The sequence below is a fragment of the Xiphophorus couchianus genome, chromosome 23 (assembly GCF_001444195.1).
Source record: "Xiphophorus couchianus chromosome 23, X_couchianus-1.0, whole genome shotgun sequence".
In the NCBI taxonomy this organism is placed as follows: Eukaryota; Metazoa; Chordata; class Actinopteri; order Cyprinodontiformes; family Poeciliidae; genus Xiphophorus; species Xiphophorus couchianus.
The window spans coordinates 7,778,684-7,795,627 of NC_040250.1; the positions used below are offsets into that span (position 1 = coordinate 7,778,684).

General features: G+C 36.8%; 1 protein-coding gene across 1 annotated transcript; it reads right to left on the reverse strand.

Annotated features, from left to right (window-relative positions):
- Positions 1 to 351: 351 nt before the first annotated feature.
- Positions 352 to 16,922, reverse strand: slc9a6a (solute carrier family 9 member A6a). The gene is made up of 17 exons (XM_028008893.1): positions 16,828 to 16,922; positions 15,940 to 16,231; positions 14,746 to 14,954; positions 13,768 to 13,845; positions 13,594 to 13,670; positions 13,365 to 13,477; positions 12,153 to 12,258; positions 9,766 to 9,907; positions 8,841 to 8,946; positions 8,627 to 8,715; positions 7,805 to 7,918; positions 7,536 to 7,647; positions 7,286 to 7,439; positions 6,310 to 6,340; positions 6,140 to 6,225; positions 5,167 to 5,272; positions 352 to 4,264 (listed from the first exon to the last, which is right to left on the reverse strand). Exons 2-17 carry the CDS (start codon positions 16,217 to 16,219, stop codon positions 4,019 to 4,021), a joined length of 2,049 nt encoding a protein of 682 aa, XP_027864694.1. The 5' UTR covers positions 16,220 to 16,231; positions 16,828 to 16,922; the 3' UTR covers positions 352 to 4,018.
- Positions 16,923 to 16,944: the final 22 nt, after the last annotated feature.

Sequence of the window (16,944 nt, forward strand, 5' to 3'; positions counted from 1 at the left end):
TAAAGACGGCAGGAAGTAGCATGAGGATGTCGGTGCGGCATGTTTTTTAATGACTTATTGCGTGAACAAACTTATTTATGTGTGGTTTTAATCGCGTTTATTATTTTTGGAAACACCACAATTGCAAAATTGTGTTTTTTCTACATCAGTGGAATATTGACAAAATTTCATGGACATTTTTAATGACTAGTATGTTACAGCCTGTAAAACTGGATGAAACTGATCATTTTCACACACCAATACTTTCAAGTGACATATCAGACGAATCAGGTATGAATGAGAGGATCAGTAGTCAGACATCTGTAAACCAATACTGAAATAGGTAAATAATGAGGCCATCAGACAGAGAGCTTTAATCAAATGCAAAGGCTCTAGTTTATTGACCGTTGCACGCACACAGAACAGGTGAGTATATTTACACAGATGTAAACAGTCAGTATCGGCAACCAAAAAAAAAGAGAGGACACAGTATCATGTTTTGTTTTGTTTTTTTGGCCAGACACACATCCATTAACACTTTCAGGCATTTGGACACATTCACACAGAGAGAAAATGCAGAATGAAGAGAGAGAGAAAGAGAGCAGAGTGTCTGAAAACACGGAGCACAGCAGGCCTCTTTGGTCAGCTACTTCAGACAAGATTTCCACTGATCAAAGCTCAAGTTACCGATCAGAAAGCAGAAGCAGAGCAGAGAAACACCAAGACCTTGATCACCTTTTGAAGAGTTCACATTGTGACATGTGGATAATAATGGCACACAGTTCTGCTCAGATTTATTTAACTTCTTTTTTCTTTTCTTTTTTTTCAAAGATGCACAATCAGCGAAAGATAATTTATGCTCTGAAGACATCATTGAAAGAGCATCTTGTTGGAAACATACAAGATACAAAAGTACCAGATAAGATGGAAAATCTGCATGAAATCATATTTTCCATGCAAGTCACTGAAATGGTTCGTTACAGAAATGTTTCTTTAAACATCACTCAAAATAAAACGGTAAATAACATAAAACCAGCTGTCGGATAAAACAAAAACATTACTGGAAACAAATGAAGCACAAAAATGAGTGTGAATTACAGGCTTCTTTCACTTTATTTCCTCTCTTTAAAAAATTCATCATACAAACAAGTGAAATGATAATTCAACGTAATAACAGATCATGTGGAGTCATAAAGAATGCCTGATTAAAGCAAATAAACAAGCAAACAAGAGATAAAAAGCTAAATTAGAGGTTCCTGCACAGCAGAAGATAACCAAGGAAGGAAGAGCGATATGTACAAGCCTGCTCTACTTCCCTCCTCTTCACTCCTTTATTCTTTCCTTCTCTATTTTTTTAATTCCCATCATCCTGCATTTATTCTGCATGAACTCACTTATTGTTCTTTGGCTCACACCGAGGCCAAAACACAAAAAAAGATGGTTGTGTTCAGCTTAGTCACCAAATGTATTCTGGCTTCGGTTCAAATAAACACAGCGTCGCCACGGCGACAACCCGACCATGGCTTCCTGTTCAGTCAGCATCAGCAGATGTGAAACTCTGCAGCCCTAAACGAGTTCAGAAAGCTTTCCGTTCTTCTTTAACATGAACAAAAATAAAGCAAATGTGCAAGTAAACTTCTGTTTTACCTTCAAATGATTCGTGAGTAAACAGTTCAGTACGAAATAGGGGGAACAAATCCAGCAAGTAAACTAGCCCAACACCGGCAGCTTTCCAAATAAAGACCTGGAACAGTCCCAGTGCAAATATCTACTCCTCCCAGGGTAGATGAAATATGAAATATTAATCTGTCAAGATGAAATATTTAGTAGGCTGCAATATTTTAGGAGGCATCTTTTAAAATGATGCACCTTAATAAGATAACTGATTAATTGGATGGTCTTTAATTGTCCCAGAAAGCGGTAATGTAATGCCATGTTTTCCAAATACTGCACAGCCCTAATATTATGAATTATAAGGAGAGACAAAAACATGGCAATTTATAAAATCCAGCACTGCAATATTGAACTGACTAGTCAAACGGAGAAAACATGTATTTATCTCTCACTACATGAGAACATCATTAAAAACTTATTTTATTTCAGTAATTTAAATAAAAAAAGGGAAAGTTGCATATTATTGAGATTAATTGCACACAGATTGAGATATTTGCTGCAAATTCATCTGATTATGAAAACTCACATTTCAATTTCTCATAAAAGTAAAATCAGAACATTGTATAAGATTAATTATTAATATATGTAATTTATTATTTAACATTGTTACGTTATGGTACACAATCATGTGTATGACTGTTGACTGTATAGTTATCCAGAATACAATCAATGACATCCACATGAAGAGGTAAGCTGCAAGAGCTCAGAGCTAAAGAAGAGAGCTTACTCGAAAGTTGAGTGGAAGGAAAACAGCTAGTAGCATACGGGAAGAAGCTAAAGAGAAAAAGGACACCATTGTTGGGGTTTATTGTTCTCTTTAAATACAAGGTAAAGTTAGTTCCTCGTTTAGTTTTCAAGGTTGAAGGGTGAGGAAGATGAGTTGAAAGGCACACAATCCAAGCTGCTAGAAGATAATTTGTTCTTGGTCTGATGTAATATTCTGACTTACCGAAAAACTGAAATTTGGGTTTTCATTAGCTGGTAATCAATATTTCACTCAGTGTCCAATAAATCCACAGTAATACAATTTATGAACTGAAATACTGAAATAAATTAATGTGATGATATTCACACCTACTGAGATTTAGCTGCATAAATAACTGTGGTAGTAAAGTTGTGTAACAGAAAATAGATTTCAGAGATAAAACTAGCAAAGCACTGAAAGATGCCTAGTTTAAGTCAGTCAATACATTCATTGTTCAGCAATATGAAACTAGATTAATGAAGAAACTAAATTTACTTCACCCTTCTGCAAGTAGATAATCTCTCTAATTTCTAATTATATTAAAAATACAACAGATGTTTTAGCGTCAAGTTTAGGTACCGAAAAGGTTTTATTTTTTATTACCTTCCTGAAAAAATATCTGAATAGAAATATGTGAACAAAGCTGGATGTGTATGGCAAATGTTCCTCTGCAAAAAGCGTAGAAAACACTTTAAGGTCGAATGGATTCGGTTTACACAAAGCGTCAAAATGCGTGACGGGAATGGCACAAAGCTGACTCACTTCACCTCACTTAGGTCTCATTTTCACAGCAGCAAACCTTCAATCTGCTGTGACCGCGCTCAGAGTCCAGAGGAAGGCGTTAAGCCTCTCTCTAATGTCACAGTCTAAGGTCACCCACAGAGGTCCGTAACTGGCTCCTACTGCTTCACACAATATTTACAAGCAACCCGCACAAACCCTCCCGACAAGCCTGTGCGGTATATTGCTACCTTTAGGGACGGAGGCTTCTCTTGGGTTTAATAAATATTTCTATATTTTTTCCTGTACCATCCCAAAGTCACTTTCCCTCTCAGAGATAATCTAGTATAGAGTTGCCATGCTTAAAAACTACAATTCCCAGGCACTTGATTGTAACCAAATGTACAGTAACGTTTTTCCACTGGGTGAGCTTGCTGGGAGATGCTCAGAAAAAAGGTAGCAACATTCAAAGTCAGACCCAAAACGCAGACCGAAAAAAAAAGCTCTATATCCTAAAATACAAAGAAAACACAAGCAACCTCCACATGCATAACAACGTTATAGTTTCTCTTGAGATATACTGTACACTGACAAATTAGGTAAAGGTTGGCGTTTGCATTTACTCACCAACTCATGCTGCGATGCTACAATAAGCTGAATGACAAGAGAAAAAATGTGAAGAAAACCAGGAATGATTGAAGTAAGAGGTATGAAATGAGCAGAAAGAGAATGAGGTAGAGACAGCGTTTTCCTAAAGAGGAAGAGAGCAAAAAGGAAAAAAGGCAAAGTGCAGAAAAATAAAATAAAAATGGGAGTGTGAAAAGAGGAGAGTCAGGTACTCGTCTTTTGCTCAGTGGCTCATTTCAGTTTGTACTGGACGTTTGCGCTGAAACCTGGTTTTCACATCCGCAGGTGATCCGTGAACGGCGGCTCCGAGTCGTCCATGGGCAGAACAAGGCGCGTGCCCCTCATCACCAGCTCATGATCGCCGTACGCCAGCTCCCGGTCCAGGTCGTCCGTGGCCAGGCCGCCGCTGGTGCGGGCGCCTGTGGCGTCAGTGCTGACCGTGATGTCGCCATAAGTCAGGCTGATGTCACCGTCCGTCAGGATGAGGTCGGAGTCGTCATCCTTCAGCTGACACTCATTCTGGGAGAGGAAAACAAGGAACAAGTCGGGTTTATTACACTCATCTAAACTAAAACGGGTCCGTATAGGGATGTTATTGATTAACAGTTAACTGGATTAAAATGAGCTCAAATCGATTAAATAGTAACTTCCACTTAAACCTTTCTTTAGTGTTGTAATTTGGCTGCCATCCAGCAGAGGGCAGTGTGGGGCCAATAAATACAAAAGCAAGGATGGCGGAAACATACCAGAACAGGAAAGAGAAATGGTCCAAATAGAGTATGGTGGGGAAGGAAAGATGCACTTTATGCGGTTCTGTTTGGTAAGATGGCGTATTAGGGCCGTGGGAGAATAAAAAAAATAAAACAAAAATTCTGACAAAAAAATTTCAGAAATTTTCTGGAAAGACAAGGAAATTTCTGAGCTTGAAACATCAAACATTTGCTTGAAAACATTTTGAGATTAAATCTCTGAGTTTGAATAGTCAAATTGTTTTGGCTTTTGAAACAGATTTCTGAAGTCAATCTAAAAATGTTTCAAAAGATTTTTTCTAGAAAATCTTTGACTTTTCAAGCACAGAAATATTCTTGTTTTTATAGAAACTTTCTGAGATATTCTTTTGGTGAAGATTTACTCCTTTTTTTCTACAATGACCCCAATATGCCATTATAGTTTATTCAGTCAGTATTTAACACATCTGACATGCATAAAAGTTAAAATATAATGATGTGATACTTTTTTTATATTCACCACATGAACAATGTATCCCTTCATGCTAAGGAAAGACAATCTGCCCTCTTGATACAAATGAAAACTCAAGTTTGTAAGAAAATGGCCGCTTAACTAATTATTAGTCGACCAATCAACTTTAGATTAACTCATTAATCGATAACTTGCTTGTCCCGTGTGACCTGCAGTCTGACCTCATAGGCCTGGGGGCTGGTGAGGAAGCGGGCGAGGGGGCCACAGCAGGGAGGAAGCGTGGTAGTGAGAGGAGGGCCGCTGTGTGTCAGGATGGGCTTCAGGTAGCTGGAGAGAGGCTGGAGTCAAGGAAAAACTTACACAATGAACTCCAAGGGAGAGCAACAGGAAACAGCCGATTACGTGATTAATGCCTGGCATCAGCATCAGGAACAAAAACTCCATTGTTTTTATACATAAGTGATTTTATTCCAGTTGACTGTCTTTTCATATTTTTTGCACACAGTGAATGAACCGCTGCCTATTCATGGTTCAGTATTTGCAAGTTTTTCTGTCTTTTCTCCAAATTATTCACAGAAAATTTGTCATTTGGTGGATTTTCTTAAAAAAGAGCTAATCTAAAATCTTTGAAAGAAAATGCAGCTCATAAAGCTGGAATACATAGGCACAATGCCACTTTGCACTATTGACCCTCTCCTGTTGCAAAATGAGCAGGGACAATGAAATAATTGAACTTAAAAAATGTTGGAAAAAAAAATTAAATAATCAATATTTTATTGTAATGTTACATACATTGTATTTTCTTACTAAGCTACATTAAATTACATAAAATCTTGATCGTTTTAGGTCAGTGAGGATTAAAAAAATTAACTAAAGTTTGCTGAATGTCAAAATAAAGGATAGTTATTATTATGGCATTCATCAAATACACATCATTTTGGTAACCCTAACTGACCTAAAAAAATAAATATTTTTTCTCATTTAAAGTCAGACAGTTAAAAAAAAACGTTACATTTATTTGTAGAGTATGTAAAGATCTGGTTTCAATTGTAGTTCTTGAGATCATTTGTTTCTAAATCTATAACCTGTGCTCCCCCTGTTGGCTGAAAATATGAACTTCACCACTCACCCATGGAACTGAAACAGAACCAGATGAATCACGAAAACACGATGAGTTGTTTCTATAAAGGATACTTGTGGTCAAAGTTGTACCAAATTCTGAAAAGCCAGGCACTTTCTTGTTTGGTGCTCCTCCTCTCTGATCCGTCAGCAAAACTCATCTGAACCAACAAAAAGGGCATTACTCTGTAAAACCAGTTCAAAAAACATTAGCTCCAAGTTTTACCTTAACGTTGCTAACTTACAGAGTTTTCCTGATCAGAGTCAACTCCGACTCTGTTAGAAGAAAAACAGTAAATCAGTCGCAGTTGGACATTTTTAGAGAAATTTCTCTAAATGCCTACAATGCCCAGATGTAGAAGACTCTACCAGTTACTGGAAATGTTTGATCATAGTCACTGTCACAAACTGGGGTTAAGGAGCAACCAGCAATTACTTTTCACAGGTAGGTTTGGATAGCCTTTCTCCTTTAACAGATAAAATAAATTTTTTGAAAACTGTAATTTCTCTCTACTCGGGTTGACAAGACAAATTTAAAAAAAGTTAAATAGTCTAAATTTGAGCCTTTTCGATTCAAACCAAAAATAATCAGGCATATACATTAAATTTTTTCCATTATAATATTCTTAGATTCTGCACTGTATAAAGGCGCTATTGGGCCATTGTAAATAGAAAAAAGGGAGAGTACATTTAAAAAACTTACATTTTGAGATTAATTTCAGAAATTTTATAGAAAAAAAAGGATATTTTTGAGATTGAAAAGTCAAAAATCTCAAAACTTTTGAGATTAATCTTAGAAGTTTTCCGCAAAGGATCTCGGAAATTTCAGATTTTTTTTGTGGAAAATTTTTCAACTTTTGAAACTCATACATTTCTAAGAATAAACTCAAAATATATAATTTATTTTTTGGCAAATTTTTGACAGTTGTATGTCAGAAATTTACAAGTTTTTGTCTACAAAATTTCTGAGATTTTTTTTGCAAAAAGGTACTCTTTTTTTTTTTTTTCTTCAATGGCCCTAATATGTCATTGTAGCATTAGGACTAGTTAGGGAGGAAAATGTTATTTTCCTCAGACATTATGAGCAGTTTGATACAGCATGATTTAAACTACTAGAAGTTTCCCAGAACTGTGCGTATCAAGTTTGGCGTTTGTTTTTAAGGAATAAAGAAAACAGTCTAACAGGGAAATCTGTCTAAGTTTATGTCTGAAACTGCTTACCGTATCCGCTGACAGGACAGCATCTGAGTGGTGCCGCCACCACAAACCCAAACAGTGAAGAAAACCACAAGAAGATTGGTGGAGAACATCATCTGGCGGGCGTATGTGGCCGTGTCCCTGATGGACAGGGCAAAGGTCATCGCACCGCGCAGCCCTGAAAACCAAACAAAAACAGGAAAACAAGGTCACAAACATGTGATCATAAGGCAAACTGTCTGCTTTTAACAATCCTGCAGTCTGCTCTACTGGCCTGCAAACATCATCATGTGCTGGAAGTTGGATCTAATCTTGTTAAATCGACCCAGATTAAGGAGGAGTGACAGAGGGTAGATGTTAGCAGCTCTACCCACAAACACCGCCAGCTGGATGGGAGGAACGTCAAGGAGGAAAACCAGAGGAACGTCCTCACACATCACCCACAAAACTCCTCACTAAATCAATCCTGAATTAATAAACAAATATCCTTTTATAAATGTAAACACTCATGAAATGTTTCTGTTTTCCAGGTTGAAAAGATACAAACGCTCCAACGATGAACATGGGATTAAAGACGTGGTTCTGGAAAGTGAACAGGGTCAGACCCATGTAGGAGAAGATGAAGTTCTCTGCCAGGAAATTTAACAGCTCAAACAGCTGAAATAGAAAGAAAAGAAACATTAAAAAATGTTAACATTTTGTATTTGAGTCTCATTAATGGTTTGTTCGTGAAATTAACGGCTTTTATTCACCATATCGTAAAAGTACATCTAATATTTATCGTATTTTCTGATGAGTTTAAATTGCTCCATGTGATTGTGGAGAAACTGATGGACCTAGAATTCTTTTCCTTTTAAATCACACTTCACTTTCCCAAACCTTTCCTTTTTTAAAGTCAGGTCAAGTATTCAAAACTCCAGATTATTAGCAAAACCTTTGGTATGAGTTTCAGATAGAAACACTGATAGAAGTTGTGATGAATTTAAATCTTTATATGAATATTTAACACTGGAACAGGAAGACATTTTAAATATCCCAAATAAATAAACAATAGAAACAACAAATAAAATAAACTCTCTGTAAACAAAATGAACCTACAAAAAAGGAAAGCACCAGACTGAAGACTTTTGTAATCCAGTTTTTGGTAGAAAGAGAGAAAAGAAAAAAACAATCATGCAAGTAGAAATTGTTATTTATCATTCAAGTAATTGTTTTATTGCTTATTGCAACAGGAATATTCACACATATGATTTAAGGTAGGTTATTATTTATTACAACAGTGAATCCTGGTGTATTATTTTTACAAGGACACTCTAATACTTCAGTAAATACTAAACAGTTTTGTAGCATTAGTCTGGTTCTGACCTGCTTTGTCCGGTCCTGAGACTCTGGAGACAGATTGTTGAAGGTGTAGTGGGCCTGAGTGATGCCACAGAAGAGCACAGCCACAACACCTGCAGAACACAACATGATCATATGATCGAAAGACAAGCAAACCACATTTAAATCTTTTCAACGAGGCTGGAATGTATGAAATTACATGTACTACAGATTCACTTTAAATTTGTGTGTTTGCTACCTGTGAAGCCACAAGCTTCAGCCAGCAGGAAGGTGCTCCAGGACATGAGGAAGAACAGAGCCGTCTCCAGCAGCTGAAAGTCCCTCAGTTTGGTGAACTTCGTCACGTAGTCCGAGTCAAGGATTTTATTGAAATTAATTTAACTGATTTTAAGGGTGCATTCACACCAACCCTGTTTAGTCCACTTTAACCAAACTGTAGTTTGTTTGTCTAGAAGGTCCGGTTCGTTTGGCGAGATGTGAACGCACAATCAAACTCTGCAAGGACCAAAAACTAAAAATCCGCCTAAAAACCTCATTCTCTGTTCAGTTGACGTGAACTCTGGTACGGTTTGATTCATATGAAAATCCCAAGAGGACCAGAGGCCGCTACAAAAGCAGGAAGCGAACTGTAGCGCATGGGATTCTGGGTAAATACAAACAAAACAAATTGCTTCTGATCTCTTATCAAAGACAAAGGAGAAATCCTACAACCACTAAAATCTGACACTACTTCAATTTAGTTTACATTTCATGAGGAAGGAAGTTGCGCTCATTGCCTTCTTTAAAGGTTTTTGTGCTGTTTACTTCAGTGCTTCTTGCTGCAGCGCCACCACAGGCGAGGGGGGAAACTGATTTTCCAAAGGGTTTGGTTCCTTTGACACAATGTGATGTGAAAGCGAACCTCACCAGCTGAAAATTTAACAAATGTTGCAATTTTGATCCCCAATCAAACCAACTATACTGAACTACCAGGTGTCAAAAAACCTGCGCTATCTGTGCCACGTTACAAAGAACAATCGGTATGCTTTTGTTGTTTTCAGTACTTTACATACACCTATCTGCCAATCACTAACAGCAGGATATTATTAGTAACCTAAGGCATAACTTTGTTTATTCATAGCTTACGCAGCAGACTGGATAGACGACAAAACCAGAAAAGATATGAGAGCTGTAACGATTCCCGTGGCAACGCCCAGAGAGAAGGAGCCGCTGAAAACGCCAAGGAACATCCCTAAAGACTTCAGCAAGGCCATGGCCTCAAACGTGTGGCTGTTGTCTCCTTGTGGCTGATATGCAACAATAGACCTGATAATAAAACACAAAGAAAAACACTTAAAGGCAAGTATACACAATGGACACCAGATATTTGCATATGAAACCCTTCTATGTTTGTCTCATGTCCAGTAGGTTGACTTCACGACAGACACATTCAGGTTCTCTGTATTTATTCTAACAAAGGAGGAAATCAAGTTGGTAGTTAACATCAGTCCAATAGCTTCTGTCTCAGTTACCGACGGCAACAGAAAAAAAAAGGGGGGCGGGAAGAGCTGTCAGTTACTGGTTGCTATGGTAACCACCAACTGCCAAGAGCAGCGCAACAGAATTTAAAACGCCAATAAATGTCCGGAGAAGCAACTGCTTGACTACATTTGTCAAGAAGTTGACAAAGCACTTTGTATTGCCTTGTTGCTGAAAATGTGCTATATAAATAAAATTACCTTACCTTTAAATTAAATAAATTCAAGGAATAAAGAAACAAATTTTGACAAACTTCACATCCACAGTATCGCCAAAACAAACCCTGTTACACATGCACTGTATAAAAGAGACAAAACCTTAGTTTTCTTACTAACTCAGACTGAACTTTTCCTGTTTTAGGTCTGTTAGGATTGGCACTAAAAGTATTCTCAGGTTTACCAGCTTCCCACTTTTTTCTAGAAATGTAACCATTTGTTTGAAAACCCAATAAAAGTACAACACTATACCCAAAACACAAATTCTTTCAATTATAAAAAAGCAAAGCCAAAGAAAATTATCAATATATTGTGTTTTAACCAAATAACACAGTTTCTTTCAAATAAAGTAAAGCAAAAATGAATATTAACCCATAAAGATCTTTTGTATCGAGGAAATGGTTCATTTTTTGTCTTTTAGCAGATGGTAATTTAGAGAACTTTAGTCCGATTTAATGTCAGGCAGTAAAAGAAAATAAGGTTTGTGTCTCTTTATGCTTTTAGTCGTGCATGTAAAAAATAGCCAAACTGCAAACCAAAGAGTAGATATTTTATTTTCAGAAATGTTCTCTTACTCAATTTGACCAAATAGCCAGTCTTTAAACGGTATCCTTATCAGGCAGATATTTAAGGGCATGACTTTACATTCCAGTGTTTAATCAGAACCAGAAAGAACTCGGGCTGAATGTTTTTCTCTACTGAAAACAGTCCTGCAGCAGGAACACGGAAATACTTTAAAAATTATCCATTGCCGGGAAGACGACCAACTAAAAACAGAAAAAAGACCTGAGAATATGGAAAATTATTTTTAAATTCATGTTGAAGGACAGATATAGTCAAAAGGATAAAACAATGCTATCAAACTTTAATCAAATATGTACTGAAAAATAATTTAAAGTCTGAGATGAAAAAAATGTCTGGCAAACAGGAATTTTTTTTTTAATTTTTAAAAAATATATTGCTTACTTATTGCTCCCTAGGTAACAATGTTTCACAAAAAACACACCAGAGGAGTTTAGTGCTGAAAAGCTCAGACATTATTAAATATTTCTTTATGATGCTCTACTATGCTACTGTAATAAAATATTAATTTATTTGCAGGTTGTTGTTATTTTTACTCAATATTAATATGTAAAAACCAATACATATGAAAAACCCTAGTCTGTATATTTTCCTACAGTCTCAATTTCTCTTTACCAATGTACGTAGTTTTAGAATAAAATGTACTGAAAAACACCAAACAGGAACTTTTATCTGTTTTTCCAACCAATTTGATTCTAAAATTAGGTTTGTTCAACATGACACATAAATCACAAGGCATTTTGTCGTTAAGCTTCTCGTCTCCTCCTCAAAGATAACTAAAGGGTGTGGAAATTTTTTTCATCAAACATAATTTACTAAAAGGACAAAAAAAGCAAATATCGCAATATTCTAAAACTCTGGCTGGATAAGCCAGGGTAAAAACAACAAAAGCTTCTGATTCGTCATGCTAGTCCCCAGCCACTGCAAATGCACACAACGACATGCTCTACTTAACGCACAGTCAATGAGTTGGTGAGGGTCTCTCTGCATGGCCCGCTTCCTCCTAGCTGCATGCTATTTTAATGCATTATTCAGTGGAAATTACAACACAACGATGAAGGGAAAGAGGAAAAAGGAAGCAACACCAGGGGAACCGATTCCAGCTTGGTCAAATGTGAATCTCACACCTGGTTGGTTCACTGATCAAACATGAAAAACACAGTTTCATATATGTTTGTTCATGTCTCAAACATTCAGGCATCACGATTAGACATAATTTGATTTTAAAAACTTACGAGGACAAAACGACCGCTACGGCATCATTGAGGACGCTCTCTCCAAACAGTAATGCATACAAATCCACGTCAACCTGCAGCTCATGGAAGATAGCCAGGACCGTCACTGTGAGACCAACAGAAACACATAAAAACTGACATATACTGGAAAGACATTTATGCAGTTTCCTCAGAAAAATGCTACCATTTAAAAGAGTACAAAAAAGAAAATCTCAAAAGTGGTTACTTTTACCCTCTAACACTTTCAGAAATCTCATTCAACTTTGCCTCTAATTTTTGCATCCTGAGGATTATCTTGGAAGCTTTTACAGAAATGGTTAATTGATCTATTTAGGGTTTATGTATTCACTTTATTAGAGTCAATGTATTTCAACTTAAATTCAGTGCAAACCTGTGCATCTTTACTGAGTTTAGGCAGTCTCAGAAATAAAAGATCAACAATTTCTGAGTGCATGGAAAACAAAAATGTGGTGCAGACGATGTCAGCAATTAAAACGTTATCAGTACTTCTCACTACTGCTAGCAGAAACTAATGTTGGTTTTTAGATAAACATTTCTAAAAATGTTTTATGACTAAAAAATTTTTCAAATGATCAAAATTTAGTTTGCAGCAACTGAAATCAAGTATATAAAATATGAGTCATAACACCTACTTTTGAAAAGACTGATAATAATGCTGGAGTACCTCAGGGTTGTATATTGAGTCCCATTTATTAGATTGTATATTAATGACTTTCCTGGAGTTTGATCACCTCATGCAGGTTCAAATGTAAATTTATATGAATAATTACAAGTTGCTTAATAAAATGCATAAAATAAATTAGATCTGTATCCACATTCACAGTGTGTTTTGTGTTACTATAAATGTGCATAATAATGTCATTTATTTGATTAATTTAACCCTTTTAGACCGAACGTGTCGGGGACAACACAGCCAGATTTGCAGTACCATAAACATTTGCGCTATCTGAAAAATTCCAACGGTTTCTGAAAGAGGAACGTTGCACTTTCCAGCCAACATCGGGTTATTAAGGTAATTTCACTCCTGCCAGAACATGGAGCATGTTTTTCTTCGGTTTAATTTGATGAGACACTTTTTTAATAGACAGTAAATTGTGAAAATAACTGCTATATAGCGAAAGTTCCAGTTCAGAGGGTTAAAATATAATCCTTGAATAGAAAACATAATCAGAAGTTCATTTGAATATATACCCGGGTCTGTTGCTGAGACAATGGCTCCAAAGAATAGACAGTCGGTGAAGAAGAAGTCTCCACCCAGTTGGCCCAGGTGCTTCATCAGCGTGACACAGCCGTACATCAACAACCTGTTGGAGGACTTCTTTAATTATCTTACTAAATGGATTATCGACACTTTAAAATTCATCGCAGTAGTTAGAGCTGTGGTTTTTCTCAGTGCTGTTTCAGAGCACAATCATCTTACCCAATAATAAAACAGGAAATCACTGTCCCCACAAAGGCATAAGCCAGGATGGATCCCATGTTCCGGAAAAAATGTCTCTGAAAAATAAAAGCAAACATGCAGCTAACTTTACTGAAGTTACAGTATTTAATCATAAATTAAAACAATTTATTTAAAGATCTGAGGATGTTGTACCCTTTTCAAGCTGTAGCCTGCATGAAAGATGATGGGCGGGAGAAGAATATTGAAGAAAACCTCAGGGTCAAAGGTAACCTGAAGGCCACAAAAACAAAGATATGTATCAATAAAACAGCAAAATAATCAAATGTTTTGATGCTAATTAATGTTATGTTTAATTATTTATTTAATCGAGAATGACACAACTGGGACATTGAGTAAAATAACATGTTAAAAGAGGGCAGCGACTGAATCAAGCATCAATTAAGGCTGAGATTATTCTTATTTTAGGTCTGAATCCAGATCAGTGCCAAATTTGTCAGAGCAGAGAGACGTTAGGACGTTTTTATTTTACACTGGATCACACAGGGAACAGCCTCTTACAGCACTACAGTACACTGAATTAAAGTGGATTTTTTCACTTATTGTTTGTGTTGAATTTGGGATTCCAGAGAAATAAAGTCCTTGGAAAAGTAATTCCTCAATTAATTAAGGATTTTTATGCGACAATCCAACAGAAAATAGCACAGCTGCGAACTGGAAAGTAATGCAAGATTTTCTTTTTTACAACTATAAATAACTAACATGAGTAAAGCTGACAGGTTAAAGTATCTTTCAAAGAACAGTGGGAAAACAACTCAGTGATAGGTCATTTTACAAAGTATTATCTCAGAGGAGGTAAATTATTCGTTTCCCTAAAGAATTTAAAACTTTGCAGTTGAAATTTGACAAAATGTAAAAAGAAAAAGTTCAAATGGTATTAACATTTTTGCAATCAGATGCCAAAGCATGACACACTTCTCTATTTAACCAGAAATAACTCAAGTGATTTGTGTTGTTTCAACTGCAATTTCTTTCTTGGTAACTGTGCATTTATTTATTTAAAATAACCAGAATCATGGCTCCAACTTCAAAGCTGAAAAGTAAAGTAAAACACCAAAAAGCTCACTCAGTCATCAGCAGTAACTACCACAAACGTGAGTAGACAGCCAGTACCTTGCGCAGCATCTCGTTGTCTTTCAAGTCATTCACGTCATTCACCTCGTTGGAACTGATCTCCCCCTTCAAGGTGTATTCGTAAAGTTTGCCACTGACATTTACCAGCAGGGTGGCGGGGCTGGCGTTGACAAAGCAGCCAGTTGGGACAACGTTGGTGTCCCGAGGGACCTGAACGGCGTAGCGCAAGATTACCCCGACAATAAGGCCTGAGAAAAGAGGCGGAGAGCAAAAATAGAACAGAGGAGGTTAGAATTTAAGACAACAAAGCTCCATTTATTTTTATTGCATTTTAAATTTTCTCTCAAACACATTTAAAAATAAGAATCTGGTGCTTGGGTTTGCTACTTTCTCATCCACAGGCAGAAATAAAATAAATTCATTCACCCCTGATAAATGTAGCTCTAGTCTCATCTTGATCACACACTTTTTCATGCCATCAACAAGCTGCTGGTTAGTCATGTCTGAATTTCTGTTTTGCTAGTAAATCTTAACTTGCAGTTGTGTGTAAACTTTTTGCCTGACAGGCCAAAACTGTTAAATTTAAACTACTGGCAGGTCACAAAATTCATTAAATTAATAACACAAAAATTAGTTTATTTTCATTTTTCTTTTTACCTGATAAATCATGTTGCCTTATTAAAAGAAAAACCAACAATTTCAAAACTTCTAGGGCCAGATGATTTCTGTTTTTTGTTTTGTTTTTTTGGCCCCCCTGACTTGTGTTGGGGAGGCTGATCAAATTAATTTTAAGGGCCACAAATGGCCCCAGAGCCACACTTTGGACTCCCCTGGTCTAGTGGATTTTATAAACAAAGTGCAGAAATTCATTGATTTCCTTTTAAGTCTGCAGATTAATATTTACAGAATTAAAACTGATGTGGATGAGTTTTTGGGTGATATAAAAAACCAACATGTCAGGTTAAATAGGAGGAAGTAGTCAGTGGAGCACAGCATAAGCAGATTAATTACTGTCTTGTCTCAATTCAATGTTACCAGTTTTACCTGCTTGGAGGGGAAGTGAAATGTTTTTGATGTTAAAAAGGGAACAGAAGAGGAGCTGCCCATTTTCAAAAATAAACTACAGCTTAAACTAAAAATCACGATGTTGACATTTCACATCTGATCGATATCTGCGTTCACATCTGGTCGATATCTGCGGGTCTGATGGCGTCTCCCACCTGTCACTCTCACCATAAATCATGGCCAGCCCGGTTTCGTGCAGAAACCTGAAGCGCCGGTGCTTGAAGAGCCAGATGGTTAGGATGGTGAGGGTGAGGAGCAGGATGAAGATGAGCAGGTCTGCGCTGTCCTGCCTGTGGCTCTCCTCAGCCTTCTTCTCCGTATCATCCCCCTCCTGGGCTGGAGATGATGCTGCTGAGACACTGATGAACACACACAGGCTCACCAGAACCAGCAGCCGCAGCGTCCTCAAAGCCCGCAGCGAGACGTCCACGCTCGTTTTTGTCAACATTATGGCTATTTTCTGATAGGGTCAATGTCGTCGGAGTTAAAAGAAAAAGAGAGAGAAGAGAATGAGTCACGGACTGAGAGAAGAGAAGACAGCCAAGTCGGCAGCAAGAGTCAACCCGGAAGTTAAAATTATTTTTCTCCAGAAAGCGTATAAATGCATTTCACGCTAAAAGCCTTCTCCAGGGTTGTTTTAAATTAGCCAATGCTTGAAAAAAACATATTTGTTTACAACAATAATTTTAATAATGAAATCTCAAGCTTATTGGAGATTTTGAGCTTTTAACGGAAATTACCCATTTCACTCTGACCTGTACTTTTTTATTTTGAAATCTGCATTTTATGTCATTTCAACAGGAAGTGAATCCAAACAGGCATTTAATTCATTTTTGAATTAACGCTGCGAAATATAACTTTTGCGATAAAATCAATTAAAACTTTCTGAATATATTTGTGACTCTTTTGCTACTCCAAGCGGCAAGTCTCGCGATACAACCCAAATGCAACGTTTGCATATATCGGTATTTGTAAACTTAGATAAATCAAATTGAAAACGCACCGTATTTCATATAGACGCTTTCCTTTTAATTAGTTCAGATTTAAATAACTCACCCGTAACTTAAATAACTCATACAACTCTTGGATGCAGAGATGAATCTTGCACTTTTCGGATGATCACGCACATTTTTATTTTCACAATTTTGTTGATAGGCGTCAGCGGAAGTGTAC